The sequence below is a fragment of the Bubalus kerabau genome, chromosome 13 (genome assembly GCF_029407905.1).
Source record: "Bubalus kerabau isolate K-KA32 ecotype Philippines breed swamp buffalo chromosome 13, PCC_UOA_SB_1v2, whole genome shotgun sequence".
NCBI classification, from domain to species: domain Eukaryota; kingdom Metazoa; phylum Chordata; class Mammalia; order Artiodactyla; family Bovidae; genus Bubalus; species Bubalus kerabau.
The window spans coordinates 57122919-57145531 of record NC_073636.1 but is presented as its reverse complement, the minus strand read 5'-3'; the positions used below and the strand labels follow the sequence as shown (position 1 = coordinate 57145531).

Below are 22613 nucleotides of genomic sequence, written 5' to 3'. Positions count from 1 at the left end.
TTGGAAAATAAAATGGGTTCTCCCTCTCTGAGCATTTGCATTTGCAGTGGGAAACCCTCTGTGGCTAGACTGGCTACTGAAATTGCTAAAATGGAACATTTCTGTATTAGATTTCCTTTTCCTGCATTTGAAAGGTTTCACCTACGTTTTCCTCCTTATGTAGACGGCGCCTCGGTTTACACTACTCATTGAAGCGAAGGATTGCGGCAACCCGCCGCTGTCATCCACAGCCACTGTTCATGTGCACGTGCAAGACAGCAACAACCACATGCCCAGGTTCACCCAGGACCACGTAAGTCCCCAATCGAACAGTCTCCATGCCCCAGGCTCTGTTTGCTGAGGGAATTCCTCCATCATCCAAGATACAGGCAATCTCCAAAATAACTTCAGCTTAAAATCAAGAAGTCAACTGCATTGATAGGGAACCAGTTAATGGCAATCATGTGAGCCTACATTTGTTACTATTTTGTGCCAGAACGATGTTCAGAGTATTGACAGGAATCCCTAGGTTTTCACTGATTATAGCTGCTGCGTTTTCCATCCTGCAAATAAGAAGGCTGAGGCTCGGGGAGGACAGAGGATCCAGGCTCCATCCACTTCAGGGCCTCTCACTTTCCACACTGATGATGTTTTGGAGATGGAGGAAGGGCACAGGGAGGGTGGGGGGAGGGTGGGGCTGCCCAGTGACCTGTAGCATGTTGAACAATAGCATCCTTGACCTCTGCCCTCTGGAGGCCAGTAGCATTCCAAGTCGTGACAACCAGAAATGTCTGCCACCATGCCCAATTGTCCCAAGCCTGACCCACAATGTTCAGAGCTCTGAAATAAGATGGGCAGGCAGGATCAGGCCAGGCCTTCCCCAGCTCATCTGGTTTATATATTGGGCTCCACACAAGATTTCACAGGCTGCTAGGTCCTCAGGGTTGAAGAAGGTGCTGGCACTCAGTTTGGGAATACGAAACCACTTAAAATGCAGAAGATTGCTAAGAGAGGAAATAAAAACCAGTCATAATCTGCTTTTAGTTTCTTAATTTTTCACTCTTCTATATGAATTTTTAAGAGGAAAACGTCCATTGTATTTCTGTCTTTCTTCTGACCCCTCTCAGGGAGGTCTTTTCTGATGACCTGGTTAAATTCCCAACCTGAAAAAAAAAAAAAATTCCCAACCTGACCCCCCTAACATACATACACTCAGTTCTCAGCTCCTTGGGGATGGGATTTTTGCTGTTTTGTTCACAGCATCGAAACCAGAATCTGGTACACAACAGTCTTTGTTGAATAAACAAATGCTACAAACACTTATTTTTTGTGTCATTTAAAAAATTAATTATATTATTATATATATTTATATATATATAATTATATATTATATATAATAATATAATTAATTAATTAATAAACAGAAGTTTAAATACTTCCAATGAAAGCACCTCATTTAACAGTATGTAATAACTGAAACATATTTATTATATCTGAGTCTTATTTCAAAATCCTTCCCTGACTTAGTAAAAAGCTGTACTCTCGAAAGTAGGGCTGGAAAAAATACACATTGTTATTTTGATGTGCTGGAGAAATTATCTTGTCACCAAAAGTATTGAATAAGGAGCTATTTTAAAGATCTATTATGTATTAGATTATCACCTTAATTAAAATACATAAGAGCTCTATTTTAGTAGAGTTAGATTTTTGTAGGCAGCATAAAATAAGGTGTGTACTATTATTCTAAAAGTGGTGCTTTGCACTGGATAGAAGGGCACTTTTAAAGTTATGCAGCTCTTCAGTTATTTGGGTATCCAGTCACAGGGACGAAATATTTGTTGTTGACACATTCTCTGCTGTAACAGACTTCCAGATCCTTAGTGGTCAAGTTCAATCATAGGAGAAGCATCCAAGTTGTTGTCTCTCTGCGTTTTCTTTTCCGACTGTGTTTCTTTTTCTCCACAACAATGATGATCATCTCTCTCAGTATGACGTTCAGATTTCGGAAGGCTGGGCCAGCCAGGGTGTGTTACGTCTTGGGGTTCAAGATGGTGATTCACCATCTACAGCAGCGTGGAGAGTGAAGTTCAACATAACGAATGGCAACGAAGAGGGACATTTTCACATTCCAACAGATCCTGAGACCAATGAAGGGATTTTAAATATTATCAAGGTAAATGCATCCGAGCAGGTGGCTGTAAATACCGAGGCCCTTTCTGTAGGACTCCTGACAATGTAGTAGGTGCCAATAGATGATCTATGTGTTCTGAGCACATGGACTGCTGGGTCACAAGTCACCATGGCCAGTGAGGAACGCAGGGCTGCATGGATCCTCAGCTCTTTGCCTTCATGGCTCCTCCCATCAAAATCATATCAGTATTCAAGATTATTTTTGATATGACCAGTTACTTCAACATTAAATTCTTTGGGTCTGTTTTAGACAAAATATAGTAGGTTTATGTAGTCCCTAATGTGTTTCTTTCTCCTGATGTGATAAAATCATTTATGACATTTTCTCAAACCCCGTGAGTTCATTTTTCTTCTGGGTTTAAAAGAAATTGGAACATTTGCACGGACCCGTAAAAATACTGTGGGCTCCTGACACTCTGCCTGCTGTGCCTAGTAGAGAGTTGGCCCTGCAATAAAGTATTATTATCTCATTTAATGATGAGGAAACTGAAGCCCAGAGAGGCTGGGTTGGTTTCATGAAGTCACATGACTGGAGTAGGGGTTCTGACTGGAGCAGTCTGACTCCAGTGCCTTTAGTCTTAATTGCTCTCGGTAGACCCTAGAATGACCAGTGCCTCTGGTATAGTGCAAGTGAGTCAGCCTGGGGGTCAGCTTCAAAGGCAGACCTGAGTGAATATATCTGGAGTGGGGCCGATTCTGCTTGTCAGTGTAACAAGCTCCCGGATGATGCCGAGGGGACATACCACGCTGTGAATAGCAGGGCTCTGTGGGTTTTCCATGCCAAATGCCTGGGGCTGGATTTCCCAAATATTCCTAGTCTTTCAACCCTTTTAAGTCACTGACCACTTTGTCCCCTGAACAGCTATGATCATTAATATCCATATTTCCCTAAGCGCCACTGGGTTTTTGCAGGAGAGTTGTTACATTAATGTTTCATTAGGTTATGGTTTTTGTTGCATTTTTCATTACCCTCTGACTGATGGTGGCTCTTTTCAACCAGGAGGAGGGAGGGGAAAAAAAAGAACTCTATAAATGATTTGAAAATGGGCTGACAACTGTCTTTTGATCATTATCAAAGACAATGTAAATAATAAATGAAGCACAGAAGCCACAGGCGCTGGGTTAGCAGTGACAACTCATGCTGAGAGGCTCCCTCTGGCCGGCAGAGCCGCGGGGACTAATGAAACCTTCTCTCTGGGGTGGCAGCCTTTGGACCATGAGACTCAGGCAGAGTGGAACCTGGTCGTGGCTGTGGAGAACGAAGAGCCACTCTTCTCGTGCGAGGGTGGGCAGCTGCAGAGGCCCCGGCAGGCCTCGGCCAGCGCCACCGTGAGTGTGCGGGTGACCAATGTCAACGACCCGCCCACCTTCCACCCAGGGACCTTCATCGTCAGTGAGGTCGATGGCGCAGGGCCGGGGACTCAGCTGGGAATGTTCAACGCTACAGATCCAGATAGAACCGCCGGCCAGATAAGGTGGGGAGACTGGAGTGGGAAGGGTGGGAGTTCATGCAGAATTAGCCACGTGCCGGAGAGGGTTCCTGTTCGAAATTGGCTCCTTCTATGTGCTCCTGAGGGCGACTCCATCCCAGCTGGGAAAATGCCATAAGTCACCCACCCCAGAACTGCCCTAGCCCAGGTTCAATGCTGTTTTCCTTCTGTAGTGTCCTCTGACCCTTGTGGGAGGAATCCACGTGTTCATTTCCTTTGCATAGAGCACAAAATTATTTTACAGTCTTTTTCCTGTATTAAAATAATTTGTTATGTCTTTCTAGTCCCTCTTTACCAAATGCTATAAACTGGCAGCCTTGTGGCTTCTGGCCAGCAGAAGTGTTTTCAATTGTGGCAAAATGTACATAGAGTTTACCACTCTCTGTTTTCAAGTGTGTGGTTCAGGGACATTGAGTACATTTATACTGTATGTCACATTGCACCTTCCCACCACCCATCTGCAAAATCTCTCCTCCGTCTCATTTCCCCAAATTAAAACTCTGCACCCAGTAAACAATACCCCCCCCCCATTCTCCCCCACCTCTAGGACCCTGCACAACCGTTTTACTTTCTGTCTCTATGTATGTGACTGCTCTAAGTACTTCATATAAATGGGATCACACAGACTTTCCTTTTGTGACTGGCATATTTCACTTAGCATACATAGTGTCTTCAAGTTTCATTCATGCTCTAGAATGTGACAGAATTTCCTTCCTTTTAAAGTTGAATAATATTTCCACTGTGTGTATATACCACATTTTGTTTATCCATTCATCTGTTGATGGATACTTGGATAGCTTAATGTTTTGTTTTTTAAAAATGAAGTTGCCACAATCCCCAGGAAGGTGGCAGAGTGGAAAGCGCCAGGAATCAGTCTCCCCATCCGGACAATGACGGTGCTGGCAGAATTTGTCTGATGGACTGAATTTGGAACTCAGGAATCTGTGGAAGGATTGCAACTTCCAGGGAAGACAGTGCAAACCATGGTTCACTGAGGTTCATCTCGGCTCTTAGTTCAGTACCTCCCTCACATTCAGCTCCATGCAAGGCAGCTGCGCCTCTATCCCTGGAACTGCTTACACAGCCTGTGGGAGCCGGGGTGGGTGAAAAATTAACAGACATTAATTCCCCTCTCATCAGTAATTAATTTAGACATATAAAGATTAAACTCTCCAATTAAAAGACAGAGCTTGGCAGAATGGATAAAAACACATGATCTGACTCGGTGTTATCTTCAAGAGGCTTTCTTGATATCCAAAGACACCAACAGAAAACCTAACACCATATACAGAAATTAACTCAAGGGTTTCCCTGCTGGATCAACGGTAAAGAATCTGCCTGCCAATGCAGGAGACATGGGTTCGATTCCTGATCCGGGATGATTCCACATGCAGTGGAGCAACTAAGCCCATGCGTCACAACTATTGAACCTATGTTCTAGAGGCGGATGCCACTGCTGAAGCCCTCGTGCCCTAGAGCTTGTGCTCAGCAACAAAAGAAGCCACTGCAATGAGAAGGCTGTGTGCTGCAACTGGAAAGTAGCCCCGCTCGCTGCAATGAACAGAAAAGCCTGAGCAGCAACGAAGACCCAGCACAGCCAAAAATAAATAAATACAATTATTTAAAAAATTAACTCAAAATGGATCAAGTAAGTAAACGTAAGACCTAAAATAATACAACTATTAGCAGAAAACCTAGGACAAAACTTCACAACACTGGACGTGGCGATCATTTCTTGGAAATGACAGCAATGGCACAGATTACAAAAGAAAAGATAGTCAAATCGGACTTCGTGAAAACCGAAACGTTGTTTTTGCATCAGAAGACACTACCCACAGAGTACAAAGGCAGAATGGGAGAAAATCCTGGCAAGTCATAATCTGATAAGGGATTAAGATCCATAAAATATAGAGAACTTCAAAAACTCAACAAGAGCAACAACAACACCCTCATCTAAAAACGGACAAAAAACATGACATTTCTCTAAAGAAGATACAAGTGGCAAACAAACACATGAAAGATGCTCAACATCACTAATCCTGAGGGGAATGCAAATCAAAACTGCAGTGAGATACCACTTCACACTTATCAAAAAACCCCAGAAAACAGCCTCTAGGTTCATCAGATTTGAACCACCTCAGTTCAATTGCTGATTCACACTGTTGTACAGCAGAAAACAACACAACATTGTAAAGCAATTATCCTCCAATTAAAAAAAAAACACCAAAAAATGGAAAACAAGTGTTGGGGAGAATGTGGAGGAATTGGTATCCTTGGGCACTGCTGATGGGAATATAAGGTGATACAGCCTCTGAGAAAAACAGTAGTGGAGTTCCTCAAAAAATTAAAAATAGAACTACCATATGATCCAGCAATTCTACTTCTGGGTACATGCCCAAGAGAACTGAAAACAGGGCCTCAAAGAGATGCTTGTACACCCATGTTGATAGCAGCATTAATCACAATAGCTAAAATGTGGAAGCAAGCCAGGGAGCCATTGATGATGAATGGGAAAACAAAATGTGGTCCATACATGCAATGGAATATTATTCAGCCTTAAAAATGAAGGGAATTCTGCAATATGCTCCAACATGGACGAACCCTAAGGACATTGTGCTAAGTGAAATGCACTAGTCACAAAAAGACAAATTCTGTACAATTTCACTTATAGGAGGTACTTAGAGTAGTCAAAACTCATAAAGAAATAAAATATAATGGTGATTTCTAGGGGCTGGTAGGAAGGGAAATGGAAAGTTATTGTTTAGTAGGCACAGAGTTCAATTTTACAAGAATAAAAAGAGCTGTGGAGATGGATGGTGGTGATGGTTGCATAGCAGTGTGATGAGTTAATATTTAATCCCACTGAAATGCAATTTAAAACAGTGAAGGTGGTAAATTGTATGTTATGTGCATTTTACTGCAATAAAAAGAAAGAGATAATAAAGCTGCCAGCATTTAAAAATCAAGAGTATGCTAACAACCTGAATTATCTGAATGTTCTTGAAACAGAGGAAGATTTGGCATTACTGAGTCAGTGTCCAATGGGGTCATGATCATCGGGGGCATGGGGAGAGGTCCCTTTGACCTCTCGCTTATCAGCTGACATCAATCCTTATCCGACCAGCTTTGCTCATTTCTTGCACCTGCTCGGGACACCCCTGTGGGCACTAGAGTTTGAGATTCTTCCTTAGAGCAACGCTTCTTGACTTAACCATTGAGAAGGACCAGATTTGCTTTTTAAAATTACCAGTTCACTGTGGAATAATAATTTCATAAAATATTTAAAAATAAATTACAAAAAAATGATCATGTGCTTGGGGGTCACAGTAATGCCACTGACTATAAAAATTTCCTGACGCTTGCTTCTCAGTTTTCTCTCTTATCTCCTTGGGCGCAGCTAACCTGGAGTTCTAGAACACCACAGGTCTATGCAGGCAAGTGCTGAGTTAAAGAGGCCCAACTGCAGCATGAATCAGAGTCACTTGGAAGGCCTGTTAAATGCCCTTTTCTGGGTCTCACCCTTGGGGTCTCTGATTTTGAGGTCTGGGGTTGGGACTGAGATTTGCATTTCTAACAAGCTCCAAGATGATGCCGATGCTCCTAGTCCCTGCCTGGACCTCTTCTGGGGGATACCCACAGAGACCCCAAATCTGATTCAGGGCTATATTCCTGTCCCTAGACTATGGTTGGTTCCTTTGTAAACCCTGACTTGACAAATATCAGACAGGGAGAGTTACTGACCTTTTCCAGGGCCTTTAAGTGATGAGGAAGAGAAGGCACATGAAACCCCCGGTCTTCAGATGTTTTGGGGAGCGACATCTTTTCTGTTTGCCTGTGGGTCCAGGCCTTTCCTTCTGTGGGTCTCTCAGCAGGTAGGTTGGGTTCCGATGGTTCCACTTGGTTCTGATGGCTGCCATCTGACTCTGACAGGTCTTGGGGAATTCTGGAAGGCCCAGTGTGCTCGCCCATTAAAATGGTTACCAGGTGCACACAGATGAAGCAGGATGTAGACAAGCACGTTGCCTGGCTGCATTACCCACGTGTGAATCCTCTAGGTTCCAGGGGTAATATAGTCTTGTGCTTCTGTTGCACGGCCGAGCTTGGCTTAACATGAAGCCACCAGCTCCTGCAGGCAACTGAAGACTGGCTCTTTTCCAGGATGAAAAATTTTCCCCGAGGTGGACAGAGTTATGTGCAGCCCGACAAGGACAGGACACCTGGTGTTCAGTGAATATTGATCTGACACTCTGGTCGGGTCTCAGGTCTCTGGGGCCTTCATCAGAGCCAGAAACACTCCTAACAGAGGTTCTTACAATTTCCCAGATTCACAATGGGAATCGTGTCTGCTGTGGTATATTTGGACTTGTCTCTTGATGTAACTTTTTAATTTTAAAAATTACATGTGTTTTCTTCTGCAAGATACAAACTGGCTTATGATCCCGCAAACTGGGTCAGCATAGATGAGCGCTCTGGGGTGGTCATCACCGTGAAGCCGGTTGACCGCGAATCTCCTCATGTCAATGACAGCATTTACGTAATCATCGCTCATGCTGTTGATGATGGTAAGCACTGACCCAGAATTGTCAAAGGGGGCTATGTTTTTTTGCTCCTAAGGGAAAATGACACAGGTGAATGTCTTTCAGCATAACTGGGAAAGATATAAACCTTTTTATCATTGTGCATCTATACTGATGATTATTTTTGATGATAGTTCTTGAAATGGAAAACTAGGGGGCTATGCCATAGAAAGAGGGGTGGTGTTCATTCAGAAGAGACGATGAGCCTGATAAGGACACAGCCACTACCACAGCATCTTTTTCATCTGTTTATAAGACAACTCTCTAGCTCTTTGTCAAAGCCAATTGCATATGATAAGCATGAGCAGTTTCCCTGCACTTGGACCGCCTTATAAGCTCAGGAAAATGTGACTGTGCAGGACAAATTTGTCATCAACCAGGATCGGTGATTTTTATCAGCATGTTTTAACACTTTTTTCTATAATCTCTCTCAAGGCTGTATTTCTAAACCTACCAAAGCAGAAAGCTAGAAAAATAAAATATTTTAAGTAATTTTAATGATTGTATTTAAGAAAATCTATAAATTAGACTTGTAATAAGAGTTGTCTTATGAACCCAGATTCCCAAGCATACATGGTTGTATATCCCATTTGCATAATTAACAGTTGTATAATTAATGTTGCTTAGGGAGATATTAAATCTGTGTTCCTAATTGGCTTTAGGTGAGGGTTCCATAACTCTGTTATGGATGTTTTAATGAATGGCACTGTTTTTTCAGTGGAATAGTTAAAAAAAAATTTTTTTTTATTTTGAGGTCATTGTAGACTCGCATGCAGTTTTTTAGAAATAAGGTAGTGGGATCCCAAGTACCTGTTGCCCAGTGTCCTCCAGGGGTGACACACTTTGCAAAACTCTAGTGCAGGATCCAGACCAGGATCACAGTGTGGACCCAGTATAGAAGCTGAGGTCTGCAGAGCTACATCACATCCATCCCCGCTGCTGCCCGCGCCCCCGCCCCCGTCCCCACTCCTGCTTTAACAACTTCCATGGCTGATATTATCTTCTACTCGATAATTGTCCCTCATTCAGCAAGTGTTATATTAACTTATCCTACCCAGATTTTCAAAAGAGCAGGAAAATAGATCCAGCCCTTGCAATAAAGCTTATTGAAAGGGAATTGGCTTCAGTGTCTCCGCGGAGTGGTTCTTTTCTGCAGAGGCCGAGAGCACTCATTCGCAGGCATCTGTGTTCTGGGGCAGCCTCTGAAATTAGTCAGCAACCCTGCTGGGACCGCCTCCTTCCCACCCAGGTGTCCCTCCGCAGACTGGAACGGGGACCATGCTGCTCTTCCTGTCAGACGTCAACGACAACGCTCCCACGCTCCGCCTGAGCTCTCAGCACCTGGAGGTCTGTCAGTCTGCAGGAGACAAGCCCCTCCTCATCGAGGCGGAGGACAGCGACCTAGAGCCCTACTCCTACCCGTTCACCTTCAAACTGGACAGCACGTGGGGAGACACAGAAGACATGTGGAGACTGGGGGAAAACAGGGGTGCGTATCACACTGGCCAGAAAGGCTGGAAAAGGACAGAAACCTGACTCACACACACTCAGGCCAAGAGGAATGTGCTACCTTATGTCACCAAGAAAGGGGCAGGTAAGCCTGTGTCCCAGCAGACCTGGGTGCCCAGAGGACTTCCTGGAGGCAATGGCTCCCGACATTGGCTCTGTGGTCCCTTCATCTGCAGCCAGGCTCTCCTTTGGAGACAGCAGCGTGGTGGCTGGGAGTCCCTGGGACTCTTTCTGGTGCCTGGCAAGAAGGTGTGCATCATCACAAGGCTTGAGCCACCTGCCCTGCTCAACACTGGGTGGGGGTTGGGAGGGCAGATGTACTGGATGGCTGGTTCTGAGCCCACACCTGGACCTGGCTGGGATCTGGGCTTAGCCCCTCCTGATCTACACGGGTGAAGAGTTCAGAAAGTGTGGGTGCCCCTAAAGAAAAACTGGGGTGCTGTTTCCATAGCCATGAGTAGATAGTTCGCAGTGAGTCCTGAGCCTTTCTAGAGAATCATCAACCTGAGGGTGGTCTTGGGAACCATTTTACAGGCAGCTGGTGTCCGTGGGAGAGAGTGGTCATGGCCACCTCAAACTTCCTACAGAGCCTGGCACAAGAGAGGCATTAAGAAATAACCCCTGAGCAGCTGAACAAATGAACACATCAACACAGCTAAGGTCCCCCTCCCTCTGCAGGTTATTCAGTGGAACTTCTAATGCAGAGAAGCCTTCCACTTGGTGATTACTCTGTGCCGCTTGTCATCGGAGACAAACAGGGACTTTCCCAGAAGCAGACTGTCCACGTGAGGGTCTGCTCCTGTCCCGATGGATTCACCTGTGCGGAGCCCCTTGTCGCGAGAGCTGGAGTCCTGCAGGGCGCCCTGGCCCCTCTCTGTGTAGCATTCATGGCTCTGGCAGGTCAGCATAGATAGGAGCTGTCCTGGGAATGCAGCTCCTCTCCCCGGGCTGTAAGCCAAGGGCATAGAGTCCTCTGGGGAGGGGAGCGCAGGTGGCCGAGGTCAGCGGGGTACCTTTGAGAATGACCCCCAGGCTCACCGGAGGCCTAGGCTCAGATGGCAGGTTTCCACCCTGGTCAGACAGGCTGCCTGCTTGGCAAAGGGGGCTTCTGCTCAGTAGCAGACTTTACAGCAACGGAACCTAGAGATAGACGCCATTTAAGGACAGTGGTCCACTGTCTATGGACTCCTGCTAAGCAGGACACGCGGGTTCAATCCCTGGGTCTGGAAGATCCCCTGGAGAAGGAAATGGCAACCTGCTCCAGTGTTCTTGCCTGAGAAATCCCATGGACAGAGGAGCCTGGTGGGCTATAGTCCATGGGGTCGCAAAAAGTCAGGCATGACTGAGCAACAGAGCAGAGATGATTTTAATAGCTGAGGACGGCAATGTACACAAGCTCCCAGGCTTGGCAAAGGCTAACAGGGAAGCTCAATTTTCAAGGAGACAGTAGAGTATTACTGGTCACATAGTATTACTCAGTCTGACAAATAGTTAGCTCTCACCTACTGTGCCCCAGGCTGTGCGAAGCACTGAGGCTGCAAAGACTGATGAAGGCTCAGCTTGCCCCCATGAGCCCCCAGCCAAGTTATATGCCAGCAGCACAGGCTCCTGTGGGAGGGAACCTTTGATTGGCCAGAGCTCTGGCATCTCCTCTCCCCCTTGTCTTGTCACAGCTGCTCTGCTCCTCCTGCTGCGATGCCGCCTCGTGTCCGAAGCCAACAGGCAGGGTCCCTCTGTGCCACAGGATGAGGGGATCCAGACCCTGATCGCGTGGAATGAGGAGAGCAGAGCCGATCCTCTCCAGGTAGTGGAGCTGGACTGTGTCTCATGAGGACCATGTGGTAGGCTCTCCATACTGCTCTCATTCACCGCCCCCTCATGTCATTATCTCGTCACACTTGTCTAGGGTGCTGGCTCTCAACTGGGGGCGATTCTGACCCCCATCCCCACCCCAGGGGACATCTGGCAGTCTCTAGAGGTTGTTGGTGGTTACGACTCAACTGGGAGTGAAGAGTTGGCCGGGAGGGTGGGGGCGGGTGATGCTTTCGTGTCTGGTGGATAGAACTAACTGCGGGACACTGCAGGCCGTTCTGCTGTGCTCAGGACAGCCCCCATGACAGAGAAGTCACCCACCCAAGTGTTAGCAGTGCTGAGGCCGAGAAACTTTATTTAGGGCAAATGACATTTTTCAGCTGAGTTTCTTTAGTATTACTAAGAGCAGCTACCAATTATGTCCTTTTTCAGTTCAGTTCAGTCGCTCAGTCGTGTCCGACTCTTTGCGACCCCATGAATCGCAGCACGCCAGGCCTCCCTGTCCATCACCAACTCCCGGAGTTCACCCAGACTCATGTCCATCAAGTCAGTGATGCCATCCAGCCATCTCATCCTCTGTCGTCCCCTTCTCCTCCTGCCCCCAATCCCTCCAAGCATCAGAGCCATTGGTAAATAAGGCTGCCCCACTGTGTCCACACTTCCCTGTTATTCCATCTTATGTGAATACACCAGCCTACATCCACACACTGGGGACACTGCACACTCTCGAGAAGATTCCCTTCATCTAGACACCATCACTGATTCCACCCACTTTGTCCTTTTCTGCCATCAGACACAGTCCCTGATCAAGAGGGTCTGCAGGACAGCACGGGGTCCTTCCCTTTCTGTGGGGAAGCCAGTGAGTCCTTAGGAAAGAAATCCAGGCCTTCCCTGGTGGCCCAGTGGTCAAGAATCTGCCTGCCAGTGCAGGAGAGAGACACTGGTTCGATCCCTGGTCTGGGAAGATCCCACATGCTGCAGAGCAACTGAGCCCATGGGCCACAACTACTGAGCATGTGCCCTAGACCCTGTGCTCCGCAACAAGAAAAGCCACCACAATGAGAATCCCAAGCACTGAGACAAAGAGTAGTCCCCACCTGAAGCAACTAGAGAAAGCCCTCACAGCAACGAAGACCCAGCACAGCCGAAATAATACATAAATCTTTTTAAAAGAGAGGAGAAATCCAGCACTTCTCAACATCTGAGTCCCTCAGTGAATATTTGTTGAGTGAGAAATGGATAAGGCTCCCCACATCACTGCCCACTGTGGTGACCCCAAGAACCATCACTGAGGCTTAGAAAAGGGCAAGGACCAGTTTTGAGATGCTGAGGCTGATTGATACAAGGTTTTCTCTTTGGTTGCTTGGTTTTTGTTGTTGCCATCACTTCATGTGAACTGCTAAACAACAAGAAACTTCACTTCCTGACCAGCGATTACAAAGCGTCTGCTTGCCAGGGTTGCCCTCCTGCTTCACAGCGCAGGCTATTTTCCAGGGTCAGGATGCTGTCTGTGATGCCAGAGGGGAGACATTACTCGCTGTTCTCTGTGTTTAATGCCGCCATCTGTAATTTCAGCTCTAGTCATATTTCTTTCCCCCTGTCCCACAGGGAAGGTCATACCTCAGGGATCACATGCCAGCCCTGTCCATCAGCACAGCTGAGGTGGGCGCCAAGCTGGGAGCTAAGGTGAGTGTGGCTTGTTTGCTGATTGTGTTGAAACAAGAGGGGTGACTTCGATGACCGTTCGATGCGAGGGGGACACCATGGCTGCTCCCCCACCCACATCCTGGGATGTCCCCCTACAGGCCCACCCCTCGCCTGCTTTCACCCCAGCCACTCCTGCAAAGCCCCTGCAATTCTGCTCAACCTCACATGCCTTTGCTCCCAGCTCAAGTGTCGGATGGTTCAGGGACACACTCCAGTCCGTCCAGCGCTAACTTCACGACTTGAAACATTATTTTCCTTTAAATGGACTTGTATCCAGAAGAAGTGCATTTCTTTAAACAGGAAATTTTATATTTCAATTGTAAGCAGAAAACAAGTTTTACTTGTATAAAGAGCAGGTGAGTGAAACACAGACACAATAGAAATAGAACCCTGTAATTCTAGGTAGAAAATGTGGAAAGAGAGAGAGAACCAGGATAGGCTGGCACCTGACGGACACCTCCTCCTTGATGTCATTAGGAGCATGGAAGAGGAATTAGACAGGGACTGATTTTTCTCACCACGCAGTTCAATGTCATTTGAAACCCTGTTCCCAGTCTGCCTAAACTTTCCCTTCTCTAAGCGGACGAAGACTCCACTTTGGAAAAGAGCGAGTTGACCCAGGGCTGGTGTCATTTATTGTGCAGGCGTCTGGCTGGGGAGAGCAGGGCCAGGTCCAGAGGGCATCTGCCCACCACTCCATGTTCCCAGGGGGAGGGGGCACAGAGACTCCTGGGGAGGGCTGGCAGGGGCCTCTCTTCCTTGACTGGTCTATAAGCTTCTGGAGGCCAGAGCTCCTGGTAGGCACAGTAAAAACTCTGGTCCACTAATCGTGCCCTGGGATTTGCACTCTGCTAGTATAATCCCACTGCATCTTTACCAAACCCCTGCCGGAGGGTACCTTGCTCCCGCATCTGCAGGGGAGGACACCAAGGCTGCTCTTCTATTTTCTGCTGAGTCTCTAGGTCCCCTTTATGATGTCCTTCAAATAGTCAGTGTACCTGTTGTGTCTGGTTTGATAGTCAGCCATTCACACACCTTCCCTCAGTGACATTGTCACTTATGATTATCAGGTGACCTGCTATTTTAAAATCTGTGACAAGGCATGGACTTCCTTAGAACTGTTACTGAGGACCTGTGCCTGCTTTATTTTTTCTGAAATTTTATTTCATGATTGAAGGGCTTATATTAAAAATAGAAACCCAAAGCAAAAGTTGCCCACAATCCCATCCCAGATCTAAACAGTTTCATCTGTCTGTGTCAGCTTCTAGATCTTGTGTGCATATTCAGTTGGCAGGTGTCTATAATATCATCCATAGAATGTTAGAATCTTCAAGTCACGTTGGGTCACACATACCCACTTTATTTTATTCTTTTCCCTTGCTTCTCTTCACCTTTCCTTTTCTACTTCCATTTCCCCTCCCCCTCATCATAATGCTAATTTTTATTTGCATGTGAGTATCTGAGGAGGAAAAGGTGTAGCTTCTTTGTTTTCACCTAGAGGGAAATGCGTTACCTTTGGAGTAAACCAGCATTTTCCCCTAGGATAGAAAAGAAACACTACCTTCTCTGTTGAGTGCATATGACCAAGTACACCTTGTCCCGGGAACTCCAGTGAGTTGCATGGCTTTGCTCCTGCTGCTGGGACTTCACTGGTGATGGACAGTGGGTTCCCTTCTAGAAGGTTCTGTGATTCTGGTAGAACAAACACACAGTTGTGAAAACCTCATATATCTAACTAACTATTGTGATTGTTGGGTGTTACTGAGTTGTTGTTTGATACTATACTATACAAGTCGCTTCAGTCATGTCCAACTCTGTGCAACTCCATGGACAGCAGCCCACCAGGCTTCTCTGTCCATGGGATTCTCCAGGCAAGAATACTGGGGTGGGTTGCCATTTCCTTCTCCAGGCCTTGTACTTGGTTAATACTCTCCTGTCATCACCTTGAATATTTGATAGCTCTGATCAAATATGACACCCACAAATAAATACATTTCTCTGTATTCATGTCTGGGTACCAGAGGTCATCTACAAGATCAAGAGCAGTGGCCTTGGCCCTAACCAACTTCCAGTCCAGTGACTCCCCACCTCCTGCCAAGCTGAGCCATGTCCTTATATACTGCATGTGCACGTTCCACAACTATAGCTGTGCTTTTTAACATGACTTTTCGGACTCACACAAAGTTGTAAAAATAGTTCAGAGTTCCTGCGTACCTTCCACACTGCTTTCCCCCAGAATAATAATCTACATAGTATGTTATCAAAACCAGAAAACTGACTTCGGTATGACACTGTTGACACAGGCCTCAAATACAGACCTTATTTGGACTTCACTAGTGTAACTAGCTATTAGTTTAGCAAAAAATTTACTCTTCTGACAAGAGCTAAAATGGTTTCTCAAGGGCCAAAGAGTCACTGTTTTCATGACGGAAAGCTTTTAAGAAAGAATTCAAGACCTCTATAATTCATTATTTTTCTCAGGCTACATTTGAGCCAAGATAAAAATGAGTTATTCTCTTTTGCACAAACATGATTCCATGAATCCTTGAAAGGGCTTGTGCATTGATAGGTGTGTCCCTCTGACTGCGGAAGGGTCAGCTTCATAGGCATGGAACCCAGTCAGTCCCACAGGCCCCTGTGCTCAGAAGGGCCTTGTACTTGGTTAATACTCTCCTGTCACCATCTTGAAACACTTCATATCTGGCAAGGGGCTCACATTTTTTATGCTGGGTTCTTCCAATTATGTAACCAGTCTTGGGTCTTAGGGATGAATGGGCCACATTCACAGACTTTGAGGCCACACGCTCAGCACACCATGAGTCTGATGTGAATTTTGTAGACCCAAGATGGGCTTGAAAATCTCATATGTTCATGTTCCATCCCCACAAAGCAACTATAAAACTCACCCATGGATTTCTACTAGGAATACCTACACTGCTATCATCAGATACCTTTAGTGCAGAAACAGGAGGCCTTATGGTTACAAGAATTTCTAGTTATGTGTTTGCATCTTTGGGTAACTTATATGAAACCAATAAACACTTAATTTTTTTTACTTTAATTAATTTTTCATTTTTAAAAATGATTTCAGGGTCATGGTGTGTTTTTTGAACCAAGTGTGAGAAACAAATACTCTACTCCTGTAAGTATCAATGAACAAGTTACCATGAAAAGAGTTACCTTACGGTCCTGGCAGCCGTGGGAAGCCCTGAAAATGGGAAACTGGGAAGGGGGAAGGTGGTAAAAATATATTCAACCAACATTCAAATAAGCTGAAAGCAGTGAATGTGGGAAGCAGTGAAAAAAGTGAAAGTGTTAGTCACTCAGTCCTGTCTGACTCTTTGCAGCCCTATGGACTGTAGCCCACCAGGCTTCTCTGTCCATGGGATTCTCCAGGCAAGAATACTGGAGTGGGTAGCCATTCCCTTCTCCAGGGGGTCTTCCCAACCCAGGGCCTGAACCTGGGTCTCCTGAATTTGCAGGCGGATTCTTTACGGTCTGAACCATGACTTCTAGGAGCAGATGAGAACTAAATAAAGTACTTACCTCCAGACCTGAAGGCACCAGAGGTTTTCAGTCCCTGACAAGTTTCTTCTGCTGCTGAGAAGCTAGGAACTTGGTGAAGGCCCGAGTATTCTTTTGCTTTGATTCTTTATGGATTCATAGAAGTTTTGAACTAAGGGGACCATAGAGGCCACTAGTGCATTTCCTCCTAAACCTTTCTAACAGCAGAATCCTTCTTTACAAATGCGATCTTACAAAGAATGCCATTATAAATAAAACAGAAGAGAGCTGTTTTTTTTATTAGTACTGATTTTTGAAGTGCAATGACATTTACAACATACACCTGTTGCCAAAGCAACAAACAAAAATAGTGATTCAACTGGAAACAATAACAACAAAATGGAAGCTGGATATTGTGGAGGAAGTTTGCAGAGTTCTTCCTTAGCATCTAATTCATTGCCTCACATTGTTGAAATCGATTCTTAAGGTGTCAAGAAAATTTCAATTTATGACAATAAGCAGTTTCAGATATTTTTAAGGGAGTTCAGCTTATCGTATCACGTTCTCTTTGATTTAGCAAACAAGAGACAAAAAGCTTTGTTCAAGTTTCATAAAAGCAAACTATAACATTTTTGCTTTTATTCACATGTTGGGAGGGCTCAGTCAAAAAGATGTAAGCCCTTCTCCATTATATTAGAAAAATAACATTAAATATTATTATTAAAATAACTTTCACATAATTAGAATGAAATTCAAACACTCTTGCTGAAGTACCTTTGAGGAGTTGTGGGTCCTGGGAACATGCCTGAAGCCAGGGCTTCTGTGCCGAGTGGCCGGGGGAGGGAAACAGAGTCTTGGGCTCTTGGCCTTGACAGAGTCACATGCAGTAAATGTGGCAAAATGAAGCAAAAGCAGCAAAAAGTGGTGTGTGGTGGAACCTAAAATCTACTCAAGAAAAAATCGACCCTGAGTTTCCCTGGAGACGTGTTGTACCTTCCACCGGGCTGGGAAGGACCACAGGGTCTGACCAGCAAGCACATTGGAGGAAGGGCCTGTGTCTCTTGTATCCTCCTCCGAGAGGCTCACGGGCGCTGGAGGGCAGCTGGAGGGCATCACCAGGCAGCAGGTCTCCAGGTTGTTGGTAGGGGTTATCCCTGCTATCTCTTTGGCTAAGAGTGTTTAGTTCAATTCGCAATGGTGGGATGGGATGGGTTTATGTGTATAGACAGCTATGGGTACAGACAGGTGTGTGTGTATATATCTTCATGGACATGTAAAATTATCCTAAACTTCACAGTGTTTTATACACATCTTCTGGAGTATACAAAGTACCCCTAAATTCAGGGATGATCAGAAATCATTGCAGCTATAAAAGTCACCAATGTGTTTCTGAAAGTGAAAGTGAAGTCACTCAGTCGTGTCCCATTCTTTGGGACCCCATGGACTGTAGCCTACTAGGCTCCTCCATCCATGGGATTCTCCAGGCAAGAATATTGGAGTGGGTTGCCATTTCCTTCTCCAGGGCATCTTCCCAACCCAGGGATGGAATCTGGGTCTCCGGCATTGCAGGCAGACACTTTACCCTCTGAGCCTCCAGGGAAAGCTCTCATGTCACTCTCCAATTTAAACCCACCTGACAGCTGGCCGTTGTCCTGGCATGGTCTGCAGCCCTGAGATCTGGGATCATCTGGTCCCTCCTGCGCTGTCCTCCGCCTGCAGGTCTGGGCTGCCTCCAGCCTCCTGGCCTCTGCTGGCCTTCCCTCCTCGTGGGCCCTCCTCTTCCTGAGAGGCCCCGGGTGCAGACGGCCTCTCTTGCACCTTGCATGCTCATCACTATGTTCCTCTCACCCTGGGTGGAGGCCCTGCACCTGTGTGAGCCTGAGTGAGGGGCTGCTTGGCCTCACCTGCGCGGGCCTGACTACACGCAGGTGGGGCTCTCTGGGGTCCCGGGTGGCCCCCACATGGAGCCTCCTAAGCCCACCTCCTCATGGCTCTACCCCACTCCTCAACCAGAACCTGAGACCCAGGTCCATGAGAGAGAGAAGGCAGCATGGCACCCTGTGCGCACGAGGTGCGACTGACCTACCAAGGCAGGAGGACAGGGATTAGAACCTGAGATGAGCTGTGCGTTGTGGGGACAGGCGGTGGGATGAGCTTCCCCATGTGCGGCAGTCAGCCTCTTGCTTATTCACGTTTGTGGACCAGACCCAAACCCTGCTGGCCAGGCTCACTTGGCTTCCTTTCTTCCCTGGAAGCCAAGGCGTGGAGGGTCCACCAGTCCATCAGTCAAAACCGGCAGGGCTGCCCTCTCTCCCTGCACACACGGAGGTGACATCTGGTTAAATTGCCCTTGGCCTGTTGTCCCCTCCAGGAGAGCTGAGACAGCCCTTCACCTGGTGGTGGCCCCCGTGTGCCCGCCAGCAGAGGCCATCAACTGAGGGGAGCTGTGAGCTGACTCCGACAGGACTAGGACTCTTTTCTTCGCTTTTCAGGTTTGCCTCGATACCGTGGTGCCCAGAGGACCCCTGGAAATGAGAGCAGCAGTGATGGCAAAGGTGCTGAGTCAGGTAGGAGGCTCCCAACTCTGCAGATGCTGCATTAGAAGGTCTGGGTGCTCATCGGAGCCTCCTGGGGACCTGTTTTGTGAGACGTGCCTGGGGGCCCCTTCCTCCGGCTGTTAGAGTGGATGAAGATGGGTCACGGGAAGTGAGAACCTTTCTAGTCTAGTCCCTGGTTATCATCACATGTCATCTGGCTTACCCATTCACATCTGTGTATCTGCCCTCTCCACCCCACACAGCTGTGACCTGTGGATGGAGCGGGTGGGGACCAGTTCACCATCTGACTGGGCCGAGGATGGCTGCTTCCTGCTGAGGCCCATCCTCCTGTCTCCCAGGCAGGCAGGGAGCCTTCATTAGTGCAGACTTGGAGCTGAGCTGGGTGGTGTGAGAGGAGGGAAAAACAGCAGATTAGAAGGCCCAGTGCTTTCCCTTGTGAGCCTTCTAACTTAGTTGGGGTTTATGATGAATTATTGATCTCACAGGGCTTCTAAACTGCTGAATCAGGGCTGGAAGCTTCTGCTGTCACAGGCCTCGGGAGCTTTGAGCACAGACCCCCTGCAGATCCTGGTTTGCTGTGTGCTCACCAGGCCCATCCTTAGTTATCTACTTGGCTGCACTGAGGGGACATGATGGGACTGATGACACCCCAGTCACAGCCCCTGGATTCACCTTTCAGCTGGCTTCCCCCCTGCCACCCATGCCCAAAGGCATAGGGCCACACGGTGGCCACAGTCCCTGCAGGTGTGTGATGTAAGGATGAAGGTTCCCAGGTACTGTGGTCAGCAGGTCTGGGGACCAGTAGATGCAGGGCCAGGAGACTATATTCCCAGTAAATGGAGAGCCTGGAGGAGCCCCTGCGAGCTGAGCAAGGTGGACACAGCTGGCTGAGAGCCTGAGGACATGGTGGGGGATGGGTCTGACTCTGAACATCTTCAGGCCCTAAATGAGTTCACTTTCACACGAATGCTGTGAGCCAGTGATGGCTTAGAAGAGTCTTGTAAACCCATCCCCACCTCGATCTATGAAACAGGCTCAGACTTCCATTAGAGACCTTCTAGGGTATTTGGTGGAGAAGGCAATGGCACCCCACTCCAGTACTTTTGCCTAGAAAATTCCATGGACGGAGGAGCCTGGTAGGCTGCAGTCCATGGGGTCGCTAGAGTCGGACACGGCTGAGCGACTTCACTTTCACTTTTCACTTTCATGCATTGTAGAAGGAAATGGCAACCCACTCCAGTGTTCTTGTCTGGAGAATCCCAGGGATGGGGAAGCCTGGTGGGCTGCCGTCTATGGGGTCGCACAGAGTCGGACATGACTGAAGCAACTTATCAGTAGCAGCAGCAGAAGGGTATTTGGAGGTCAACAGGGGAAAGCCCTTTAACCTCACCCATCTGTCCATCCCACAAACATGTATTGGGGATGGTTATTCAAGGTGACAGCAGGCATAGGGCCAGGAGGGGAGGTCTCAAGCCTGGGTGAGGGATGAGTCTACCCTGTAAGAGGGTAGAAGGGGTGGGCGGTTTTCTTCCATGTTCCCATCATCCTACCCAGGTCAGGGCCACCGTCATTGTGTGTTCCCTCCCTGAGATCAGGAGGAGTGTGACAGGGTCCCTCCCCTCAGCCTGCTGCCTTATCTGAGTCTGTAGAAAGGCCTGTGATGGGACAAGGCTCACAGGCCATGGCACTCACCTCCTCTCCCCGGTTCCCCTCCAGCAGCTCTGTGGCACCCGCGACCCCGAGGGTGATCCTGGCTACCCACCTCACGTCTACGCAGAGGAGGGCGAGTATGAGCAAGCAGACAGCCTCAGCTCTCTCACCTTCTCTGAACATGACCTACCGCCCGACGTGCTGGACTCTTTGGGGCCAAAGGCTGCTCCACTAGAAGAAATATATTCTCAGTCAGCCTTTCGTTCCTAAAAAATGCATAGTTCGGTGAATTGGAATAATTCACAAGGGGAAATCACTATTCTAGAATGCCTTTTTCCTTTTGTTTTTTAAAAATTACCTTTTAGTTCTAACAGAATGAGGGTAAACTGAGTCTGGATTAAATGATTGGACATTCTGGGACATCTTGAACCAAAACAAAATAGCCGGTCATACTTAAAAAAATTTTTTTTCAACTCTTTTTTTTTTTTTTTTTTTGCATCCTATTTTTTATTATTATTCTTCAGAAATTTTCAGACTTTCTCATGTGGTTATTCTGGTTTCTTTTTTTATTTTATTTTTTAACTTTACAAAATTTGTCAGGCATATTTTCTAGAGAAATTTGAATTTAATTGTGTAATTCCTTGCTTCCATGAGCAGCCCAACTCTGAGAATAAATGAAATATAATCCACAGATTACCCCAGTTATTTGAGAACAACAGATAATGCTGGGGAAAACAACAGGTAAAACTGGGAGAAGATTTTTAAGTGCTTACTTAAATTTATTTATTATGGTTCTGCTTCAGTTTAAGTGAAAAATAATAGGGTAATATTTTGTAGAATATTTGCAATTAGTATTTTTAGTGATTTTTAAAAATATATTAATCCCATTGCACTTTTTGAGTAGATAAATAGATAAAATTTATTACCATAAGAGAAATAATTAAAACTTAAAACTTTATGAGTGGTAAATATTAAAAAAAACTGACATAATTTAACTTGCACATACTATGTAATTAAAATAACTTAGGAGCCTTTGAGTGACTCAATTCTGATTAAATTCTATTTTTATACAACACCACAAACCTTTAGTGATTTTTACATGTCCACTTATCACTAGTGTAAACTGTGGGGGAGGTGATAGTGTTCTTTATCTAAAAAAAAAAAAATGTAAATAGTAGGACATGTGCCCTGTATATACTGTTTTCTTGGCTGTGTAATATATAAGAAACTGGTTAAGCAAAATTTTAAAAGATACCAGGGCACTTTAATGTATATATTAGATATCTAAAAGCCTATGGCAGATTCTAAAAAACATTATATAATTAATGAGCATACTCTTTGTGCTCATCCTCCTGAATTCGAGTCCAACTCTTTGTGATCCTATGAACTGTAACCCACCAGGCTCCTCTGTCCATGGGATTTCCCAGGCAAGAATACTGGCGTGGGTTTCCATGACTTCTTCCAGGGGATCTTCCTGAGCCAGAGATCAAACCTGTGTCTCTTACATCTCCAGCACTGGCTGGCAAGTTCTTTAACACTAGTGACACCTGGGAAGCCCCAAGTTTTAGCTGATGCAGAGTTAAAACTTTTCTTTCTAAAGAAGCTGTGGAAATACTGAAAGAGATCACAAGAATTAG

At 46.3% G+C, this 22613-nt stretch overlaps 1 protein-coding gene across 1 annotated transcript in view; it reads left to right on the top strand.

Annotated features, from left to right (window-relative positions):
- Positions 1–22059, top strand: part of CDH26 (cadherin 26) — a 46640-nt gene extending 24581 nt beyond the window's left edge. Inside the window, exons 7-17 of the mRNA XM_055544531.1 lie at positions 164–292; positions 1967–2152; positions 3376–3644; positions 8079–8221; positions 9486–9725; positions 10424–10645; positions 11419–11549; positions 13166–13243; positions 16356–16406; positions 19261–19335; positions 21043–22059. Of these exons, the coding sequence (XP_055400506.1) occupies positions 164–292; positions 1967–2152; positions 3376–3644; positions 8079–8221; positions 9486–9725; positions 10424–10645; positions 11419–11549; positions 13166–13243; positions 16356–16406; positions 19261–19335; positions 21043–21246 (1728 nt within the window). The 3' untranslated portion in view covers positions 21247–22059. The remainder of the gene's footprint in view (positions 1–163; positions 293–1966; positions 2153–3375; positions 3645–8078; positions 8222–9485; positions 9726–10423; positions 10646–11418; positions 11550–13165; positions 13244–16355; positions 16407–19260; positions 19336–21042) is intronic.
- The last annotated feature ends 554 nt before the right edge of the window (positions 22060–22613 follow it).